The following is a 23,780-nucleotide window of genomic DNA, read 5'->3' on the forward strand; positions in this document are numbered from 1 at the left end:
TCATCGGTCCTCTCATCAATTTTTGATTGTTGAAAATCGATCACTTTGTTACTACGTGTACTGAGTGGTTATCAACGATCGGTTCCACACGCTGGAGTTCAATGTCATCAACATGATCGCAGTTCACTTGAGATACATCTTGGGCAGATCCACATAGCTGATCGGTTGGCGTGTAGAGTCCTTCGTCAAAAGACATAAGAGGAGTTGACGATAACGGAACATGTTTGTCTGTTGCAGTTGAATGATGCACTGAGTCGTCGATAGGCTTCAACAGTTTCTCGTACAGTACCTTGATTTTGATTTCATCCTTGTTGAGATCTGCATCATTCGAACGGATTCTAGATAACAACGGTCTCCCAATGCTGCATAGAGCATCCCTGATTGTACAATAGGGAATGATTACTGAATGATTCACATATATCGGAGAATGTACATTTGATTCTGATGATTCAGTGGATTGGAAGACCGTGCTACGGACGAACGAAGGACTCGATGGTTCTAGATCCAGCGAATTACCAAGATCGAGACTAGAAGTTATTAGATTTGACTCTTGAGTAATTGGTAAATTCTTATTGTGTACGATTACAGCATCGGAACTCGCTGCACTATGGGCCAAGCACTTACTATAATCAACATTATCCGCATTGAACGGGAAAAGTCCACAAGCACGAAATCCGTTGATTATACTTTGCTTTTTAATTCCTTGTTTGATGGCCTTCTGCAAAACAGTACCGAAATGTTGAATCGTGAAAGTCTCCCCGCAGTTGTTGCTTCGCCATTCGGTTACTTCCAATCTCCAAGCGTTCTCCAACGGCTTGAAGATGGATACATCGGCAGGCTGAGTAATTCGCGTCGTGTTAGGATAGAGCGCTACCAATATAATTCCGAGGTCAAGACAGAGATCGGCTACTTCCGCAGCAGTATGAGACGAGTGCCCATCAACAAAGTACACTACCGGAAACTTGACTTTGTTCTTCACAAGGAATGGGTAGAAAATATTTCTCACGTACAACATGAAATTCTCAACATCCATTCATCGTTTGGGACTTTTGCCAATGCCCCAATCACCAGGAAAGCTTCGTAGTAGTTCCTGTCGAATCCTCTGCATTGGCAATATAACATCCGGCGGCACCATGGAACCGTCTGCTCCGAAAGTGAACATCACCGTAATGTTTGTGTGAGGGCTAGCATGTTCTATCTCATGAATGTTTCTGTTTCCAGGTGTTGCCAACATCGCTTTGGTTTTTGGGTGGAGAAAGAAAGAAGTTTCATCTCCGTTATACATACGATTCGGTTCAAGCAGGATCTCTCCAAGGCCATTGTCTTCAATATGCTTCTCGACTCTGGTGAACCAGCCTCGGATATCGAATTCGGAAACCACACTACTTGCTGCCGATACTCCTTCCGGAGTTCGGATTGTTATTTGTCCTTTGTGCCGGTTCAAAAAACCTGCAAACCATTTGCGTCCTAAAATAAATACTCATGAATCAGTTCAATCAATCAATCATAGATATTTGTTTATCTCATACCAGGTACACCATTCTTAAAAGGATTTGGATTCGAGTTGTTCTCAAAGAAACTTTTGACCTTATGAAAAAAAGTTTCCTTAAATACAGGGAAACCCTTACTTTCCATCTCCTTGAGCCAGTGAATGATTTTTATTTCATCGTCTGGGTGTAGCACCGTTGGAGGTCCCTTGCGAATTTTCTTGGTCCATTTCTCGCCCATGCGAAAACGAATTGTCGAGACTGGAATCCAGAATGATTTGCTGGCACGATATATAGTCTTTCCTCCTGTTTTAACCGATTCTAAGCACTTTTGTAATAGTTCCTCGTCGTAAACCCGATGAATTTTCTTCCGTGGTTTTTTGCTGAATTTGTTTATTCTACCATGGGAAAAGTTAAAAATCAATACAGATGCTTATGGAGTTGATCATAACTTACGTGAAAATTGTAAACTTTTCGCAATTACAGCTGAAAATCTCCCAAAATATCGAGACAAACAAATGAAAACAACTGTTTACATTAGCGTGTTTGCAAAGAAGTGTCAAAAAAATCCAATGTTTAACCTCACATTGCATGTGTCGTGAAATAGGGTAACTATAGGTATACTGAACAAAATAGTGTGTGAATAGTGGCTATCCATAAAAATTACATAGTTTTGGATTTATTGTTAAATTTTTACATAAACAATTTCAATTCAACTTAATTACAAGTAAGTAAGCCATATATTTCGAATTGATTGTCTCTAAGAATGAAGATATACCATTACGAAATTCGATGTACTCCTTTTGAAATTGCTAACAAATTACCATATTCAGAAACATGCTTCTTATTAATACAAATTTAGTCCTAAATTGAACAGATGAGGCGTATTCAAGGGTTAACATTGTTATAAAATGATTACATTTTCGTTTCAAACCGATGTTTTGGTTGCACAAGTTGATTTTATATTGAAATATAATTAATTCCCTAGATAGTACAACTATTGGTACACATCTACTATAGGAGCAGATACCCTATACGAATTTAATGTTCTTGTGTTTTTTTCTATTTCGTTATAAGTTTGTTTGTCTTGTCCCCTCATCTCACCGTCGCCCACCCTCGACAGATAGTCGAACACCAGATGCTATCACTGGTCATTATGCACAATGCTACAGTGCATGCGGCAACTCTCGGTTGAGACAACGATACCTCATATCCATATCCCTAACCTGACCCGTCCAACAAAAATTGTTACCCCTCTAACCTGGAGTAAACCGCGAGTAATCAGTCGAAACCTACTAAACATAGATTTAAGTTGAAATTCTGTATGAACAAATCATGAATTAGTGGCTCCGCAAAGCTCATGCGATTGAGCCTTAAAAATAAATGAATTGAAAAAAAAATGAATAAATTTTATATCAGGTGTCAGTTTATTCATAATGAGCACGTCCCATTATATTGAATCAAATCGGGAAGGAAAAGCATTGATGGTGCAATGCAGAATCTTCCAAACTAAACCGGGGTCCCGCGAACGTTATTCTATTCGGTGGCAGTTGAAATCATCACACAATTATTCTGTCCGTCCACAACGCGAACTTTCAATGAGCGCAACTGGGGGCTAATAAACTGTGCGTATATATAAGTAGTTTCCACTTCTGGTGCAATAAAAATCACCTTTATGACCGCAACAAAGTGATAAGTGGCCACACCATGTTACCGGAATGAGTTCACTGTACCGATAGTGGAGTCAACGATTCCTAGCGAACAGTTGAACCGTTCGCTAGGAATCTGGGATTTTGACAGATTGACGGATTGCCATTGGATTCACTTCCCAACCCCAAAACGATCGCTATAGGCGTGAAAGTTTTCCCCCGATATTTACTTTTGATGTCCCGATAGAAAAAAAAAGTGGCTTCAAATTGTAATTTCGGCCACTTTCACGCTCTATTAGCTAATGGCAAAGCACACTTACTCCGTCACGCGCTCAATTTGCGCTAGTTTTGATTTTGTGTGCGTTATTTCCTTCCTCGATTTACTCCGATTTCAATAAGACGGCAAATGCGGCGCGCGATAACCCGTATTAACTGGCGGCGTGATCCACATGCAACTCGGCGTCCCCGCGGTCCGATGATCAGCGGCCAAATCGATTCGGCCCGAAGAGAGGTGGAAATTAACGGGAATAAACTGCGATGCCACGAATATGACTATCTGTGGCTCGATCGATCGCAGATTAATCGCTATTAGCGCCTTTTGCATACCGGCCGCGCGGGAAGGTGGAAGGTGGTCAATAATTTCACTCCCGGCAACGGTACCCGCTTAAGCCGTCCCGTGCAATGATTGGATTGAGTTTGTACTCGAGTGCTATTTTCCAGTTGCTGCTACTACTTTAACGGCTGAACGATTCGTGTGAAATTTGCCAAATCAACAACAATTCCAGCGCGGCGTGATCTGTTTGCGCCAGTCTTAAGTTTATTTGTGATGCAGCAGCAGTGCACAGAAATGATGTCCATGATACGAGTGCGACGCACGGTGCCCCCCCCCTGGACCGTTGTTATAAAAAAAGTGACCATCAAAATCAAGTATAGGGTTCAATTCCTTAGGTCTTAGGTCAAATCTTGATTTGAAGTTTTTATGTCAAAAAAAAACCAAAATAATCATAATTCGAAGTAGGGTAGGGCGGGGCTAGTTGGTCATTTTTGAAAAAATTTGGTTATAACTTTGTAGTACGAAGTTTTGCGTTAGAATGTTATGCACCACAATGAAGCTTACCTTTTACCCTTTCAATGAGAAATAACCAGAGAATCAATTATTTGACATTTTTCTTTTATTTAACGTCTTTGTATTTCAGAGTAAATTGACCAACTAACCTCACACACGGGGTAAATTGGTCAATAATAGGCATGTTATTTTTGAGCAAATAATAAGCGTTTTTCCATTAGAAGTTTCCTTCATTATAAATCAAAACAAAAACAGTTAACTAATATCATGTAGCGAGTAATAAAACAAATTAACGAAAATTTCAAATTATCATCGTTGAAAATTAGTCAGACAATCCTTTCTAGCGATTTCGTCTCTATTCCTCTTTGTGGTGAACCAGAGATGCCAGGTTTGAAGACATTTGAATTTGTGAAGACATTTTGAAGACATTATGAAATATGTGAAGAAATTTCAGTATGATAGCGTACGTGGATTTTTAAAAGATATTATTTCCATGAAATTCTAACTTTTGGCCGAAAATATCATCAAAAAAGTAGGGCTTTAGCGTGGAAACACACTAGACGGCTCTACCGCGCGATTTTTGCAATGACAATGACAACAAGCAGGAGCTTGTTGTGAAACACATTCAGCGGCTTTCGACGGTTTTACTATCTGCCATTATTATATTGTGATAGACGTATGCAAGATGAGTCCATGGTACAAGGTACAACTGTTTGGTCAGTAAGCTGATTAGAGGGGCGGTACATAAAGACAGCGAGCGAGAGGGAGAGAGAAGTTGATCACAGACGTCTGAAATATTGAATTTCTCGACTATTTGGATGGAATTCGAGTATTCGCAGCTACATGACCGCAGAGTGGTTTTCACGTAATGGCTCACCTGAGAGTACATTTATGACGCCTTGCTTTATTTCCATCGAGCCACCGCAGCGAATGAGACCGTGCAACAGTGATTTTGGAACCGTACACACCCGCCCCGCCTTGTGTGTTTTATATCATTCACATTCCACATTCCTCGCGGCGGTCTGTCATTGCGGAATCCGCGCGGGAGAGCCGTCCAGTGTGTTCTTACGCTTAGTCTCAGCGATCGAAGCGGTCCGAATACATATTCTCTCTAGAAGACATTAGATCATTTGCGCTCGAAAATTCGAATGATTTTGACATTGAATTTCTATTATTTTGGCCCTACTATACAATAGATTAACCTAGATCCTTCAAACGACCACTTCACAAATCGAAGGTCTTCCGGTTAAATGCCTTTTCTACAATTAGTTTCATGGATATGGTTTGAGTTACAACCAAAATTTCAAAGCTAAAATAAACAAATAGAGTTATCACAGTTCCGTTTTTGTGTCAAGAACTTTCCTCCGATATTATGATGAAGACATTTTCTCGTACCAAGTCAAAAAATCACCTGGCATCCCTGCGACGCACAACTGCTTGCATTCTCGCTTGCATTTGTTTTGATGACATTTGTACCGTTCGCCCCAAAGTATATAGAAATAGCCTCCAGGTATGCTACATTACTCAATGCATTATTGTGAGTTCTGATATCCAATGATAGTGTTTATTATATTTATTGAAAATTTTACAACAAAAATATAAATATGACAATTATATTGCAAGTGGTTTGTGTGGTGGTTGTCTCGTTTCAAATACACTGGGTTTAGCAGTAAAACATATGCCTTCTATATTTGTTTATAGCTTGCGTAATGAAACACAGCATACCTGAAAATTTTATATGCGTTGCTCTCAAACGATCAATTTGTGTGACCAACTAACCCCTCTGTATATGAAAAAGAATATTTATGTAAATTCAACAAAAATTATTTCAAAAGCGATTTCCATTAACACTTAAAGCTAATACGTACAATAATGCTTTGTTTTACGTTTGAGCCGATTTTTTTCATCGTTATAAACCAGTTTTAGAACACATTTTATAATGCGGAAACCGTGAATGATTTTTGGCGAAATCGGAACCATGTCCGTATTTTTTAACCTCCTTAATAAAAAGTTTTTCCGTTTTGCTAATTTTTTTTGTATCAGCAATTCGCTATTTTTCATCCATAGATCGCTAATTTTTTGGACGCTCAGATTCCAAGATGTCGTCACTGACCAACTTACCCTTATGACCCTTACCCAACTAGCCCCGCCCTACCCTACTTAATATCGCCAAGATACATCCAAAAAGGTCTAACAAGCTGTCCAAGATGTTTTCAACCGGAAGGTACATGTTGCCGTTGCTACATTTGTAATTATTTACAACCGACTTAACTCAGTAAACAGGCTTAAGTATGTTGTTTATATGGTTTAATGGTTTTAGTTTAACTTAAGTGTTGCTTGCTTTGGAATGAAAAATAAAAAGTGATTTTCAATTCAGTAATGGTGCTTTTTAATGGAGAAACGTAAAATAAAAGTGAATGTTACATGCTAATAGTAAGAAGCTAACCCTAACACATATGATTACTGTTACAATGAATCAATGCACTTATCAAGCGATCATTGTGAATGTGCGATGATCTCGTCGGAATCACAATGAACAGACTCGGAAGCCTGCTTATTGTGGAATCCAAGTCCTCTACCTGTTTCATTGCAGAACTCACTAACGTGGTACTTAGCGATATGGTACTTAGACGTAGACGGCAGTTGCAGATTTTCCCAGCTGTTTGTGAATTCAACGATTGACTCTTCAAAATCATGTTACAGATTAAACGAATAGCATTTCGTGTACACCCAGGTTTTTTTTACGCTGTTTTTTATACGAGGTTTTTTTACGCGGATTTTTCAATTAACACGGTTTTTTTACGAGGTACTTATCCACCGCGTAAAAAAGACCTGGGTGTACATGGTTTTGATGTTTTCAGAACCTGAAGATCGTAAAATTAATAAGATTTTTTTTAACATTTGTTCAGTAGCATAACTTGCAATGGCGTAATCTGAAAGCTCGGGATTGTCTGCCCAACAGTTGGCAGCGTCTACACGCGCGTGGCAGGCTCTTCCAGTAAACCCGTACGTCATCTGTTGATGCCTCACCTGCACTTGGTTCACTCACAAGTCTACCCAGTCTGGCGCCTTCTTTTCGACGGACTCGAAAATCGTATTAACGAGTCCAAGCGTGATGTGCGAAGGCGGGCAAAGGTTCAGGATTTTGTCTCCATCGTTACCGGAAACTAGAGGGACATTGACACAGCTTGCAGAGTTCTTTCCAACCATTTCCATTTTTCGGTTGCAGTGTACCTTTTGTTCTCGAGATACCATTTGTTGTGCCGAACTCACTTTTGAGGGCCTCGCAATATGGACACGGGTTCCTCGAGGAGTGTGCCATAATGCCGATAATAATGTTGATTATTTTGAGGTCCCCGGCGACCAAGAAATATTATCGTATTTCTCTGCAAGATTTGGCGAAAGAGCAATTATAAATAGCTTCTTTACGCCATCATCCTTGAATCTATTCTCAGCTAGATGCTCCGTTGGTGGGAAAATCAAAGATAACGTGATTTTGAAGAAGCTCCGACCCCCGTCAATTCCAATTTTAACGAGACAATCATCTCCAGCAGTTGACCTTGACAACTTAATACGGTTTAGGAGCTCGGGTACATTCGTGCAATACGCAACAACATGATCTGACGAAGATGCAACCCTTTCCGTGACGCTGGACAACTGAACTACTTCGAACAAATCTTTTAGTTGTCAGTTCATCTCCACTAGCTTGTTCCTTACACCTGGTTCGATTTTTACTCCCGACGCTCGAATACTTTTTACCATACCTATATAATGAACAGATTGCATAACACAAAGTATGTTCTAAATAAAATACTAGGGTGAAGGGCGTATGTACATGAAATTGGGTCCATACCTAAAATCCTTTAGGAAAGCATTTTTTTACCAATTTTTCTTCAGGGTCTAAAAATTCACATGTTTTTGTTCCATTAGGCAAGTTGTTTTAATCAAAATATTGAAGATTTCAGTTTTTTAGTCCGAAATTAGATCCATTTACCCTACATCCATTTCATTTACCTGGGATCGCGTGATAACTGAATTTTCGAGCTTGTAATTATGAATCCTGGGGACCCTAGTACCTCCCTTGGTGTACTCCCCACGCGCCACGCGACATGTTGTGCAGATGACCGACGGATACAGGTTTTCTCCAGCTTCGAAACCTTGCAGAAATTGTCCGATAACAATTTTTGTACTTTCACTTATCGGTCGAAGTGGCGTTGTCCTTGAAAGACAAAGTACGTACACCAATTTTCTGTTTTTTTTTCATTACGATCCATTTTGAAGGGAAAACTGCACACACGAGATTATCACAAGAAAAAATACAACTATATCGTAACCACGTGCTCAATGTCTGTCAACGTTGCTGGAGCCTAATGATTAGGGATATTTTGAAACTTCAAAACCTACTATGCCCGCTGATTTTTTTTTAGTTGGTCGGCAATAAAACAAAGTAAGCTATTTTTATTTAGCCGATCGTTTCTTCCTCTGTATTAATTATTACAAAGTAAACCGTATAAACAACATACAGGGATTTCCATTTCGGGCTTCCGAAAGTATACAGCCCTGCGCTGACAACCGTTTGACATAGCTGTCAACCAAAGCGTCGTATCGTTAGTTGAATGTCTGCCATTTTACAATATGGATCGTTTTAGCATCGCCGGCAAAAGCGGCAAATGTTTTTCGAGCATTACGGACGGATTTTGGTCGTCATGGACGGCCTACAGAGCACACAATCGCTAATGTAGTGCGTAAGTTCGAACAAACTGGATCCGTAGCGGATATTGTGACGCCTGTGCATCATCGTAATGTGCGTTCGGCCGAAAATATTGCTGCTGTTGCTGCCAGTGTGAAGGATGACCCGAATGTTTCGATTCCACGGCGTGCTCAGCAATTGGGCTTGTCAAACATATCATTGTGGCGAATTTTGCATTTGGACTTGCACCTACATCCATATAAAGTCCAACTGGTACAAAAATTAGAGCGTGGTGACCATGGAATGCGTCGGGCATACGTCGATTGGGTGAACGAACAACAGCAGCAAAATGCTGAATTTTCGCATCAAATTTTCTTCAGCGAAGAGGCACATTTCGAGCTCGGTGGCTTTGTGAACACCCAAAATTTCCGTATATGGGGCTCATAAAATCCACACGTGATTGTTGAGAGGCCATTGCATCCGCCAAAAGTCACTGTTTGGTGCGCATTATGGTCTGGTGGAGTCATCGGGCCGTATTTCTTTGAAAATGAGGACGGCGAGACGGTAACTGTGAATGGTGAGCGCTATGGCCACATGTTAACCGATTTTTTTTTGCCACAAATTGAAGATATGGATACGGATGACATGTGGTTTCAGCAGGACGGCGCCATTTGCCACACAACACGACCGAACATGGCCATATTGCGAACGAAATTTGAGGGACGCATAATTTCGCGTTTTGGTGATGCCAATTGGCCGTCCAGATCATGCGATTTGAACCCGCTAGACTTTTTTTGTGGGGTTATGCGAAAGACCGTGTCCATGCCAACTCTCCGCAAACTCTTGAACATTTGAAAGACAACATTCGTGAAGTTATGACCGAGATACCGCCCCATATGTGCCGAAAAGTCATCGAAAATTACCTGTTCCGGGTCAAGGTGTGCGAGGAAGCCCTAGGTGGACATTTGAATGATGTTGTATTTCACACATAATGGCATAAACCAAACTTTAATTTGAAATAAAAGTTTCATCGAAATTCGAATTCTAAGTGTGTTTTATTTCAATTTACTTCCGGAATTTAAAGTTGGAAAACCCTGTACTTAAGCCTGTTTAGTGAGTTAAGTCAGTTGTAAATAATTACAATTGTAACAACGGTAACATGTACCTTCCGGTTGAAAACATCTCGGACAACTTGTTGAACCTTTTTGGAGGTATCTTGGCGGTATTAAGTACATAGAATTATGATTATTTTGATTTTTTTGACCTAAAAACTTCAAATCAAGATTTCTTGAAAATTCGACTAGGGATATTTAAAAAAAATTGCTCAGAGGTGTAAAATTACCTAGGGAATCGAGCCCTATACTTGGTTTTGATGGTCACTTTTTTTTATAATAACGGTCCAGGGGGGCACCGTGCGACGATTTGGTTGGGATGGGAAATCGATTGGTGCTGGAGCCTAATCAAAACACGTCTTTCGGAGATAAAATTTTCCCTCCGTCGTTAGCTTATCAGCCACAGCCACTCCGGGTCAGCCAGCACAGATTTGGGGTTGTAAAGTTGTACCCCTCTCGACGTGATTTCCTGCCATGGGCTGCGCGATCATCGGACGAACATCAAAGTATCGGCGCGGCCGATTCCCTTGGATCCTTTCCTGAAGGCCATAATTGTGCCAATTAAAAACACATGAGAGAAATAATGATGTCGCTCGGACTGTGAGCCAACGATGGATGACACATTACTGCTTCGAAAAAAAAAACCAATCCAATCTTCCCGGAATCACATGCGAACGATGCGAACCGTTCGGAGACGGCTCATACTTCCAATAAAGTTTTATTGCTTTACGATCCTTACCGAGAGAGACAGACCGATAGGGAGAAAGAGTGAAAGAATGCAAGACGTGAGACAGTTCGGACGACTTGTCATCAACGCTTGTTGGCCGGCTTCTGATGCCGTTTTGGGACGTCACACAGGAACGAACGACAAAAACTGAGCATGATGATGGACAATAATCATCATAAACTCTGAACTCAAAACAACAAAATATAAATAACCGGTCCCGAAGTGAGAAGACCACGAGAGACGGCGAGGCTTCTGGACCGGGGTCTCATCTCTGCTTTTGTTGTCAAGACGGTCGCCATAAAGTGATTCAATTAGAGGGCATATATACCATTTCCAGGGTACCTCCAATTCGGTTCGGTTCTGCCGACCTAGAATGCGTTTGTTTTTTTTTGTTTTCTTGGGCACCGTCACAACGGGTAAAAAGGCGAAACAAGTTCAGCTGAGGTTATCGGTCGTAATTAAGTTGTAAACTTCCCTTTCGGATCCTGCACCACTCCCGACAAAAGGATTCGAATGTCTCACAACCGAAACGTCAAGACTTTATGACGCTGCGAGCTTCCAGTTTTTTTTTGGTAACTTATTTTTTTTTCATCTGGCAGCTCTACAGAATGTTCCACAATGACTCGTCACCGCCTACAAACCTCAAATTGTCAACCGTAACACATGCAGTTTCAAATCAAAATTGTTGTTTTGTTTTTCCATCTGTTGGCGCGTGACAATCGATCGGAATGTTCTAAATTGATCTGTCTCCGCCCACAATCCCAAACTTGAGACTTTTTTTTTCAATCGCGTAGCGATTAAAATGGTGGGACCTGCATTGTCTCCCGCGCTGTCTCGTGCTCAATGCCAGGGTTTGCTGCTGGACCCTCCCTTGGCAGCAGCATCTTCTCTTGTCCCCTCCGGTGCGCCTCCTCCCCCCAAACCCCGTATTGCGTGTGCGTTTCGACCACAACACGACACATCGTAACGCGGCGGCCGAGCGGCCATTGTGTGTGGGACTCGCTGTCGTCCTATTTGCATTTTTCCCAGGTTAAGTGGTGTCCATTGCATGATAATGGCTAGTTCCTCCGCGCAGCGGTTATGAATTGCTATGGGTAATTAATACCTGGTGATTATTAGTTTCACGGCAGACCTTTTTTTTCGTTTAATTTTATTTACGCCACCCCACAAGGTCTCCTCCGAATGCGTGTCAGTAGCACGTGGATCGTGTGCTCGATGGCGGCGTTATGCGGTGTATGTTTGTATATGAGGGTCAATCAGTCTCTCGCTTGCTGCCTTAACAAACAAAAAGTATCGGTTACTAAGAATACATTCAAGGAGTGTTTATTGAATTTTTTTTTAAATATAACGGAGTTTCCATGTTTTCTAAGATTTTTTAATGGAAAACATAATGCCAATTGAAAATGACAATATTGTAGCCCGAGAACTACATTACGTAGAATCTATTTCACTCCAATATCGGGCTGAAGTTTTGCCAACGCTTAGACTTGCACTACACTCGTCTTATATTGGCAGAATTCCTCGGCGTTTATTTAGCAAAACCTTCTTCAGGAATATCAATTGTTTTTGTTCATATCTGACGGATGATAACTTTACAGTTTTTCATCATCGGTCAGTTGGTTTCAAGCGCAGAAAAATCAATGAACAAACAACTGTGACAGAGTTTAATTTCTTTTTTCATTATATTCAACTGAAGACTAATATAGGACCTAAGCCGACCTTTCTCCACCTGCTACCTTTATTCCAGCGCGGAAACCGCCACCTTGTTATCAAAAGATTATCTTCGGCAGAAAAAAAATACTTTTTCATGTGCTGCAGGGTGAAATGAACAAATAGAAGCACTTTTATCAAAAGTTTTAAAATCTTGGTGTGTATGGGAGCAGACATCTCTTTCTCTCAGACTAAACGTCAGCTAGGGATTGTACCTCAAAAAAAAGTTCAAACGATGTCAACGGGGATCGATCCGAGGTTGGCTGGAATGCAAGGCTGTTTTACAGGACCACGCTATCCAAATAGCCACTGATGCTGTTGCATAAACGCGTGATACAGGAAAACTTCGATATAATGTACCCTCGTTATAACGTACATTTTAGCTCGATGTAACGTGCTCATTTTCAAAGCGAGAATATTTTTTTGAAACTTCTTTTCTGAAAGAACAATAAATTATCTGTGTTTTGATACTGAAACATGTTTTGTACCTTTAATCAATCCCGAAATACAACTGGTTTGTGATTCTGGATTCTAAATGAATTAATCTTTAATCAACAGTATGAAGAGAAAAATCTTTTTTTTTTCCTCTATTATAGTGATTTTCAACACATTTCGGCTGGTTCGTCACTTTTACTTCCATTTTTGGAAGAATGTCGGGAGTGAGAATTGAACTCGTGATCTCTGCGTGAGATGTGTGGATGTTACCACTACGCCAGATCGCCTCCTGGGAAACATCATGAGAAAGGCGAGCTTCGTTTTCTAGTTGAATTCATTCATTAATCTTATCTGAACACAATAAAGTAACATGAACTAGATTTCTGAGTTCTTTATTATGCTTCGATATACGTACAATTCGATACAACGTACAATTTTGAAAGTAAAATGTACGTTACATCGAAGTTAACCTGTAATATTACATCACATTATAAAATGAAGTTGGAGAGTGTTGAGTGTTTCTAAGAGTAAAAAGTAGAGCATAAACGTGAATATATATCTTTCTCCATCTGGGCCATGTATGTGGCAAAGTATGCGAAAAGCTTCAATGCGTGCTTATTTGAAATGTGTCTCTTGTTTCGCTCGCTCACATTGCTATAGCATATATATATATATATATATATATATATATATATATATATATATATATATATATATATATATATATATATATATATATATATATATATATATATATATATATATATATAAATGCATTTCTGTCTGCCTGTCTGTATGTCTGATTCTTATGGACTCGGAAACTACTGAACCGATCAACATAAAAATTGGTATGTAAGGGTTTTTGGGGCCGGGGAAGGTTTTCGTGATAGTTTGAGACCCCTCCCCCCTCTCAAAGGGGGACTGCCATACAAATGAAACTAAAATTTCTGCATTACTCGAGAATTAATCAAGCAAATGAAACCAAATTTGGCATGTGGAGGTTTTCGGGTGCAAGAAATGTTTCTATGGTAGTTAGACTCTCCACCCCCCTCTCTTAGGGGGGGCTGCCATACAAATGAAACACAAATTTTAGCATTACTCGAGAATTATTCAAGCAAATGGAATCAAATAAGGTATATTGAGGTTTTAGGGTGCAATAAATGTTTCTATGGTGGTTAGACTCTCCAAGCACCCCCCCCCGCCTTTCTAAGGGGGGACTGCCATACAAACGAAACACAAATTTCTGCATTACTTAAGAATTATTCAAGCAAAGTGAACCAAATTAGGCATATTGAGGTTGTAGGGTTCAATAAATGTTTTATGGCAGTTAGACTCTCCACCCCCCTCTCTAAGAGGGGGCTGCCATACAAATGAAACACAAATTTCTGCAGTACTCGAGAATTATTCAAGCAAATGGAACCAAATTAGGCATATTGAGGTTGTAGGGTTCAATAGCATTGGCATTGAGCAAGTTGCACAATATCGTAGGTAGTACGAATTCAGAACTGTTAAGTTGAAAACTAGCCTCCATCCGTTGCTGATGATTGGTAATATCTCTTAGATGAAGGCATGTTTTCTCCAACAGTTGAGAATTGTCCTGGCCACGTCCTTGCAACTGCTAAGGAAAGGGAAGGAATGTTAGTTCAACATTTACTTAAGAGAGATGCAGAGAACTCTACGACCTCTCATAAATGTCTCGGGAATTTAGGAGTGTGTTAGTAGGGAAGGTAAGCCATAGGATACACTCAGCCGGTGTTACTGGTAGGGCTTGTTATTGCTAATAATTACTTACTATTACTATTACCAGCACTATCACTATTATTATTGCCACCACTATCATTATTATTATTACTACCACTATTAATATTACTATTACCTAGTGCAAATGGTATCTGGTGAGGAAGAAAATTGATTAGTAAAATTATATGATACCAAATCAAATGGTGTAAATGCGCTCCGGCCTTCGTTGTCACATTAGTAACTGTAAGGAAAGGATTGTTTTGATAAACTATGATTTCATTTTTATTGACAAACATTTAAAAAAATGTTAGTATACAAAACACAATATTCAATTAGAAAATTGATAACAAATAATGAATATGAAAGAAAAGGCTGAACCCGAGATGTTCTGCGTGTTCCTGTTGAAATTTTCAAACGTAACCTAAATTCAACACAAATATATGGCAATTACTAACTACAAACACAATGTATTATCCAAGTATGTAGTAAAAGCACCTGTATAATATTCGCGGCCTGTAAAGAAGTTGAATACTGAAATTCGAGAATATCCAAGTTCAGGAACCTGAACATAATGTTCAAAATTTTAAATGCAGCATCTGAAATGATGAATCTGTGAATTTCATGATATGCGGGACTGCAATTTACCTCCGGAATCTGCGTAATATGTTTATTATTATAAACTCGACAAAAACAGAAAAACAAATGACGAAATCAAAACCTTCAGGTGCCTTCAGAAACGCTGCAACTATATAAAAAACCATTGCATGAAAATGGGATACACATCGCTTCAAGCCTCAAGTCCCTAAACATTTCACCAACATACCCCTATTCCGAAGTGTGCAGTGGACAAACATTTTGAGAAGAACAAAAAAACAATTTCCTTCAGCACCCTCAAAGTCTCCGTGGACCATTAAAATAATTTGGTTACCAATACCCTTTGTTAATTAATCAATTATATTAAATTAAAAGTATAAACATTAAATAAAAAATAACGGTTAGTAAAGTTATGCCAAATTAAACAGTTAAATTGTCTAATGCAATCCGACCCTTCGATTGATGTCACGTCAATAACTGCGTAAAAGAAATGTTTGATCTGATTTTTTATTGATTGAGAAAAAAAAACAGCGGTAGTGAAAGTTGGCTATCACTTCTCTCGTTGGTACAAAATCTCTCGACAATTATATGCTCTATCTGATTGTCAAAAAAAAATAATTGAATTCCTTGGAAATTTACTAATGTGTTGATAAGAACAGAACTCGAGGAAGGAATTGTCCGATTCAGGACTGTCTTTATTCTATCATATTTTCTGTATAAAACATTTATTCCATGTAACGGAGAAACATGTTATTTATGAGTGGATGAAAAATCTTGAACGAGAATTGTGTCTGAAAATAATCTGATATTATAATGATGAGTTTTGTTAGAAATACTAGGAATTTTATAGTAAAAAGTAAATTCAACGGAGACGAATAGAAGATCAATCAATGAACATTTCTGCGATTGAACTTGCTCATAGTATGACAACGTGAATGTTTGAAGGTATTGATAACAAAAAACAAATTTTGGGTGAGACGAAGTTTGCCGGGTCAGCTAGTAGTATATAGATTTTACAAATGATATACTAGTATGGGGGAGTAACACATTTTCTGTTATTTGTAGGCTCATTTAATGTTTGAGGAGTGACAAACAAAATACACAAATTTGTACAAATTTCAAACCAAAAGTATCAATTATTTGGCTTTCGAACAAACAGTGTAATGCCAAAACAATGCATCAACTGGGAAAACGTGATGTATAGTAGTGCCAGTAAACATTCAAATCTGACGATGAAGCAGACTCTAGTGGCAGAAAGATTCGTTCGGAAGAAATAGTAGAACGGTGGTAAAGACGAACATCTTAAGTAAACGTTGATCTTTTTCGTGAATTTTACGAAAAATATATACCGTTTTGTCTCACATTTCGAACACTTCATTTTTAAATGTAAATTTATTAAAAAGTTATGTTATCAATAATTGAATAATGAAAACACAGACATTCTTTGAGGTATAGGCTTCATTATGACATCATTTACAGGTATCAATACAGTCTATAATATATAATATTGGACATTTGCAAAAAAGTGACAGTCAAAACCAAAGATAAAATGTTTGCGGTAGCAAATTCCGTAAAAAACATACATCGTTCATTTTTCAGTTCTTGTAGTTGTTCCAACAATTTTGTTTATTGTTTTCATGTTAAGTGCTAGAGAATGTATGAATCTACAATAAATGGGTGAAAAAAATGATATTTTATACAGAATTCATCAATAAAATTAATATTAATGTAGTGTTCGGAATATGAATCAAGTTTCTACGCAATTCCGAACACTTCATTTTCAAATGTAAATTTACTGAACTTTAACGTTATAAATAATTTGATGATCAAAACCTTCATTTTAACATCAATCACAGCCTATAATTTATAATATTAAGCATTTGCAAAAAAGTGACAGCCGAAACCAATGATAAAATGTTTGCGTTAGCAAATTCTGTAAAAAACAAGCATCATTAGTTTTTGTAGTTTTTTCAACCATTTTGTTTGTTATTTCCTGTTAAGTGCTAGAAATGGTAAGAATCATCATTAAAATTAGTGTTTGGAATATGAATCAAGTTTCTACGCATGATTCAAATTGCGAACATTTCATTTTTAATGTGAATTTACTGAACTTTAATGTTATAAATAATATAATATTCAAAACCCTGACATTCTTTGGGTTATATACTTCATTTTAACATCATTTACAGATATCGACACCGATATGGCGCCCTTGGTCCCGAAACCATGTAAACTATTAGAAACAAATACAATCAATAATTGCAAAAGCAAAATCCAATTTTCCCAAAAAAAAAATAGCTAATTGACTTTATTTTGATATATCGATCATATGAATCGGTTCAGTAGTTTAAAAGTTATGATTTAAAAAAAATGCATTTTTGTTGTTCGGAATTTGAGACAAAAGTGATTAAACATATTTCTAGTTTTTCACCATGAATATGTATTTGTAAATCAATTTTATTGTAGTCAAATGAAAAAGTACAATTCTTAGTAATGGGACACTGTTTAATGGCCATCGAAGCTTAAGTGTTCGGAATATGAGACAAAACGGTAGCTATCTCGGTCGTGTCCCATTCACCCGAATATCATTGAGCTTGAGCTTGGGTAGACTGTACAATTCGTAGTTGCTCTCCGTGATTGACCTGAACCAACCAAATTACACAAAGACACTACAGAATGACGCTTGGGACTAGCAAATCATTCTCGTTGTGCGATTTTCGGTGATTCGAGCTTTAATTGGTCAATAACGACGCCGGCCACGTCCTTACCGCCCGAAGGCCAGAAGGGTCGCCTCTATAGCGTGGTTCCCTAGCGTTTATCATGGAAGGGATAGTTGTTAGTGGGAATGGTTAAGAAAAAATCAGGATTCACTGTGGTAAGTGATGTGATTCTAAGATCTTAAATTTGAAAATTTTTTAATATTTAATTTTTCAATTTTTTTAAATTAAAATTTTTAAATTATTAAATTTTAAATTTTTTTTACTTTCAAATTTTTGAATTTTTAAATATTTAAGTTTTGAAGTTTTCAGATATTAATTTTTTTGATTGTGAGATATTTAGAATTTTAATTATTTTTATTTTTGTTTTTTTTTAATTTTTAGTATTTAAATTCCTACACGTTAACCCTCTACAACCCAAGCCCGCCTTTAGACGAGCTTCGTGGATTCTCTTTTCAAATTATTCAGACATTATTTTCAATGTTCACCCCCACTAGAACGTCTTTAGAATATTTTCATCTATCACACATATACATTGTTTTTATGCTGGCAGCTTTCTGCTAGGAGTATTTTATGTAGAAAGTCGGAAATTCGAGATAAAAGTGGAGTAGGTTTTCTTAGATGAATAAAAAACTTGGGCGGTAGAGGGTTAAGCCCCGACTATCTAATTCTTAGAATACAAGAATTCAAAATCCCAAGAACTCAAGATCCAAGAACTCAAGAATCATAAAAATGAAGAATCTTATTAAAATTCAATCAAATCAAAAATCAATACCCTATCGAAACAAAAAAATTAAAGAGTTGAAGAATTTCAAGATTCAGGATTTTAATTAAAAATATATCTAATGTTTCCAAAAACGCGAACTTTTATAAATCTCAATATTCTGAAAAAATAAACTACAATAAACCCGCAAATTATCACTGATACATTCTACTTAAAGCCTCCATTAACTATTATGTTTAATAAACCGCGGCTATGCCAGATATCTTCGGATGACTTGAGGAGGTAATCAAGTGAGCTTCTCTCGTTCTTCCAAACGGTAGAAGATGTAGCAAACGGTATAAAACATGCGATATTTTATTACTTATTGTGCATTGCTATAAAAATGTAATGCTTAGGTCTGAGAATCGAATCTTCGAGCCAAATTGAGGTGTATATATATAAATTTGTTATCCAAGGATTAGATCACAACATTAGAAACTAGCATACCTAATATATCTCTGACGTGAAATAGCGTTATTCCTGTCCTCTTGCATCGAATTAATGTTATCGAACATTCACACAAAACAATCATACGGAGCACATAGGGGAAATGGGGGTCAGACGGACATGTTAAGAAGAACTTCAATTGTATCTTTGGAAACTCATGTTTTCCAAAACATAAAAGCAGTTTTTTACGGTTCAATATACTGGTTTTAGAAACAATTGGTCAAATCTTTCATGAAAATGTGTTTTTCCATGTTTTTTTACTGAAATTGAAACAAGCTGAAAAGTAGAATATTTTAATCAGTGCGGGTATAATGTGGGGGGGACATGGACAGGTTCATAATATACGAAGCGTAGAAGTTTATCGCTCGCGAGAGGAATAATTTCGCTCTCTCTCATTGTTTGTGTGTCCAGTAACTGAAATAAAACAAACAAAGAAAGCAATAGAAAAAAGAGTGGAAGATTCTTCCCTTCACTTCTCCTCATGCACTGGATGTGATTATGGATGTGACTGTCGATTTCAACCCCACCAGCGCAATTATTTCAATAATTTAAATTTATCACTTACGAATGAATTTACTTTTCCGTACATACCTAATATCGCTTCTCTGTCAACTCACAAACCATCAGCGAATTCAATTTCGCAATTAAACCACTCAAAATTATATCGAAAAAATAATATCGAAGCCAAAAAAATCCACCCTCACGCGAAATCATGTTCGATTTTCGGCTTTTTTTTTTTCATATTCCACCTTTGCTCAGTATTCATTTGTCATATGATGGTTTAAATATTATAGAAAAACATGTAGAAGAGTTTTTCATCAACAGAAATTTGAAATTCATAATGCGACTATACAAATCAACCACCTGTTCATTATACCCCCACTGTCCGTCTTACCCGCGGTTCCCCTACGTGTGACCTTGCGAAGGAAAAAATTAACGAGTACTTCCGCAAACAAGACAACGCATGGATAAAGTTGCTGTGTGCTAATTACACATTACAAATAATTACAAAATCGCATACATATGCTTTGTGAAGGGCAGTTAGCGCTCATCTTCCGAGCCAAGCAGACGTGTTTTCTCTTAGGCTAAACCAGGAAGTCTATACAAGCTAAATCGTTTCGCCGCGTTATTTTCATCGCCGAGCAGTTGTGTGTTTCCGCATACTACGGCTCAGTGATGGTACGGCGCGAAAATACATTCCGCATAGATTATGCGATGTTGCCGCGCAAGCCGGACTACACGAAAGTGCAGAATTTCATAGGAACTATTCTGGGCTTGAAACCAGGTGAAGTGACGAGAATCCAATGTAGCCGAAGCCTCAGATGTGCCTTCGTGAAGGTAGTCGATCTGGCGCTGGCACAAAAGTGTGCGAAGAACACGAGGTGACAGTGGAAGGAGGGGTGAAGATTCCTCTACGAATAACGATGGAGGATGGTGCAGTGGAGGTCAAATTATTCGATTTGTCTGAAGACGTGTCGGATGATGCCATCACTAAATTCCTCTCCACATACGGTGACGTCATCTCAGTGCGAGAGCAGATATGCGGAAATGATCAGCAGTACTTTTTTCCGGGTATCTGCACTGGTGTCCGAGTTGTGAAAATGATCGTAAAACACAACATAGAATCATGGGTTGTCATCGAAGGCGAATTGACGCTGCTATCCTATTTTGGTCAGCGTCAAACATGCCGACATTGTCGTGAATTCATCCACGTCGGAGCGTCCTGCGTTCAGAACAAGAAGCTGCTCGTACAAAAATCATACGCTGATGCTATGAAGCAGCCAGCAGCTTTGAATGCTGAACCAACTGCGAAACCGCATGTCCAACAAACAACGACACCGAGTCATCTAACGCCGCCGAAGAAGCAGAAGCAGCAGCAAAAACAGCTGCCGATTCCCGTACCTACAATAGAACCGATCGATACACAATCGGAAATACAATTCCCACCGCTCACTATCCCTATCAAACCTATATCGGGTTCGAATCGACCATCGGAAAGCAGGTCGTTGCCCAGTACATCTGGTCAACAACCTCCTGCTAGTGGCGAAGTGATCGACAGACCTGCTAGTGGAAAATCCGATGGCAACGAGACAGACGAATCGGCGATGTCATCTACACGCTTAAGAGCACGGCGCCAATGCAGGAGGCGACGAGAGGACAGCGATGACGAAAGGGAGCAAAACAACAAGCAATGAGTCATCTGACCAGTTACAACGTTGCCACTATAAACATCAACACGATCACCAATGAAACGAAGAAGTCGAGAACGAGCAGCTCCTCATTCCTGGCTACAACGTCGTCACAAACGTTGATCAGTCGAGGAGAGGGACGGCAATAGCGCTGAAGGAGTATATACGCTTCTATCATACGGAAAAAAGTTTAAACGGAAGACTTATTGCCCTACGGGTCGAAAACACGACTATAGCCAATATATACGCACCGTCAGGCACCGCAATGCGCGCCGAACGAGAAAATTTTTTCACTGACACCATCGCTTTTTATTTGCGGCACTAGCGGCCCAATTCTTACTATAAATAAAATCGCTAAAAACTAAAGCGCGGTCGTCGTGAACAGTCGTAAACGGTCGTAAATGTTCGTATTCTTGACGTAAACACAAACATAGTGAGAGAGTGAGCAGTGAGCAGCTGCGATGCGTTTTTTGTGTGAGAGAGTGTGTGCGTCTGCGTGTGTTCGTTTGCGTGTACATTTGCGTGTATGTGTTTGTGTGTGCGTGTGTGTGTGTGTTTGCATGTACGTGTGCGTGTGCGTTTGCGGGAGTGTGTGTTTTGGTTAGTTGATTGGTTGATGTAATCAAAAACAGTGTGAGAGAGTGAGCAGTCAGCAGCTGCGATGCGTTTTTTTGTGTGTGAGACTGTGCGCGTCTGCGTGTGTACATGTGTTCATTTGTGCGTGCATGTGCGTGTATGTGTTTGTGTGTGCGTTTTTTTAGAGCAACGAGTAGAGAGTAGAGAGAGTGGAAAGGAGAGAATAGAAAGGAGAGAGGAGAGAGTAGAGACAGTAGAGAGTAGAGAGAGTTAGAGATGGGAAAAACAGTTCACTTTGATGAACGGTTCAGTCACTAACCGTTCATCTAAGTGAATCAGTTCTTTTGAACCGTTCTTTCGCTCTTTCGTTCAGCGGTATTAAGAACAACATAGAATGTTAGCTGCAACCCAACATCAATAGACAGCTATTCATTGATATCGTTGGATTGGATAGTGTACGTATGGAATTTATATTTTTGAAATTTAGTCCTTCTTCAAAAGTCGCAAACTGTATGTGAAAATATGTTTATCGGCCGACAAAAGTATATGTAATAATTTAATGCGAACTAAACGTCAATTGCAATTTTTCAGATTTTCTGTTTGGACAACACACAGGTTTCATGTAAGATCATATTTCATTCAGAGAAAAAAATACAAACCATCATGACGCGCAATAGGCCAAACAATGGATTGAAAGCAACGAAAAAACTTTTTTCTTAACTTGCCCTCACTATGAGATTTTATGTTACCTAATTCATGAATCGCCCCAGCTTTCCCGGATTTTTTTCTGATAATCAGGAAGTATATTAATATTACGCGGATTTGAAAGAATACATGAAATTGAAAATATATAGCTTTGCCTTTAAAACTACGAAAATCTAATTTAATTTCTAACCCAAAATTGCCATTAAACCATTAACAAAATAAACCTTGCGTTACATGCATTTTGCTCATAAATGACAATATTGTTTTATTTTTCTTACAAGCGTTCTCGTTACATTAATCTATTCCGTCCAGCACAAATCAGTTCAGCTGCACTCGTCCGTTCGCAAACAGTTCGCCCGCAACAAACACTACGTACTCAAACAGTTCGTTCCCAAACAGTTCACTCTTAATCAGTTCGCTCTCAAACAGTTCGTTCCCAGACAGTTCACTCTTAATCAGTTCGTTCACAAACAGTTCACTCTCAATCAGTTCGCTCTCAAACAGTTCACTCGCAAACAGTTCGTTCTTAACCAGTTCGTTCACAAACAGTTCACTCGCAAACCGTTCTTTCGGAATCAGTTCGTGGATAGAACTACCGTTCTTTGAAAAAGAACGACCGTTCGTTCACTCTTTTCGGCGAACTAGTTCTTTTGTACCGTTCGTGAACGGTTTGCCCATCTCTAGAGAGAGTAGGGAGGAGAGAGTAGAGAGTAGAGAGTCGAGAGTAGAGAGTAGAGAGTGGAGAGTAGAGAGTAGAGAGTAGAGAGTAGAGAGTAGAGAGTAGAGAGTGGAGAGTAGAGAGTAGAGAGCAGAGAGCAGAGAGTAGAGAGAGTGGAGAGAGTAGAGAGTAAGGAGAGTAGAATGAGTAGAAAGTAGAGAGAATAGAGAGTAGAGAGAGTAGAAAATAGGGAGAGTAGAGAGAGTAGAAAATAGGGAGAGTAGAGAGAGTAGAGAGATTAGAGAGTAGGGAGAGTAGAGAGAGCACAGAGTAGAGAGTAGAGAGTAGAAAGTGAAGAGAGTAGAGAGAGTGGAGAGTAGAGAGAGTGGAGAGTAGAGAGAGTAGAGAGTAGAGAGAGTAGAGAGTAGAGAGTAGAGAGTAGAGAGTATAGAGAGTAGAGAGAGTAGAGAGTAGGGAGAGTATGAGGAGTGAAGAGAGAGTAGAGAGAGTGGAGA

At 38.9% G+C, this 23,780-nt stretch overlaps 1 protein-coding gene across 1 annotated transcript; it reads right to left on the reverse strand.

Moving 5' to 3' along the window:
- Window positions 1–1,033: 1,033 nt before the first annotated feature.
- On the reverse strand, window positions 1,034–7,418 carry LOC129781915 (uncharacterized). The gene is made up of 3 exons (XM_055789416.1): window positions 7,252–7,418; window positions 1,530–1,885; window positions 1,034–1,467 (listed from the first exon to the last, which is right to left on the reverse strand). The coding sequence occupies exons 1-3, from the start codon at window positions 7,416–7,418 to the stop codon at window positions 1,034–1,036; spliced, it is 957 nt and encodes a 318-aa protein (XP_055645391.1).
- Between the last annotated feature and the right edge of the window lie 16,362 nt (window positions 7,419–23,780).

This window comes from Toxorhynchites rutilus, unplaced genomic scaffold (genome assembly GCF_029784135.1).
Source record: "Toxorhynchites rutilus septentrionalis strain SRP unplaced genomic scaffold, ASM2978413v1 HiC_scaffold_27, whole genome shotgun sequence".
Lineage (NCBI taxonomy): Eukaryota > Metazoa > Arthropoda > Insecta > Diptera > Culicidae > Toxorhynchites > Toxorhynchites rutilus.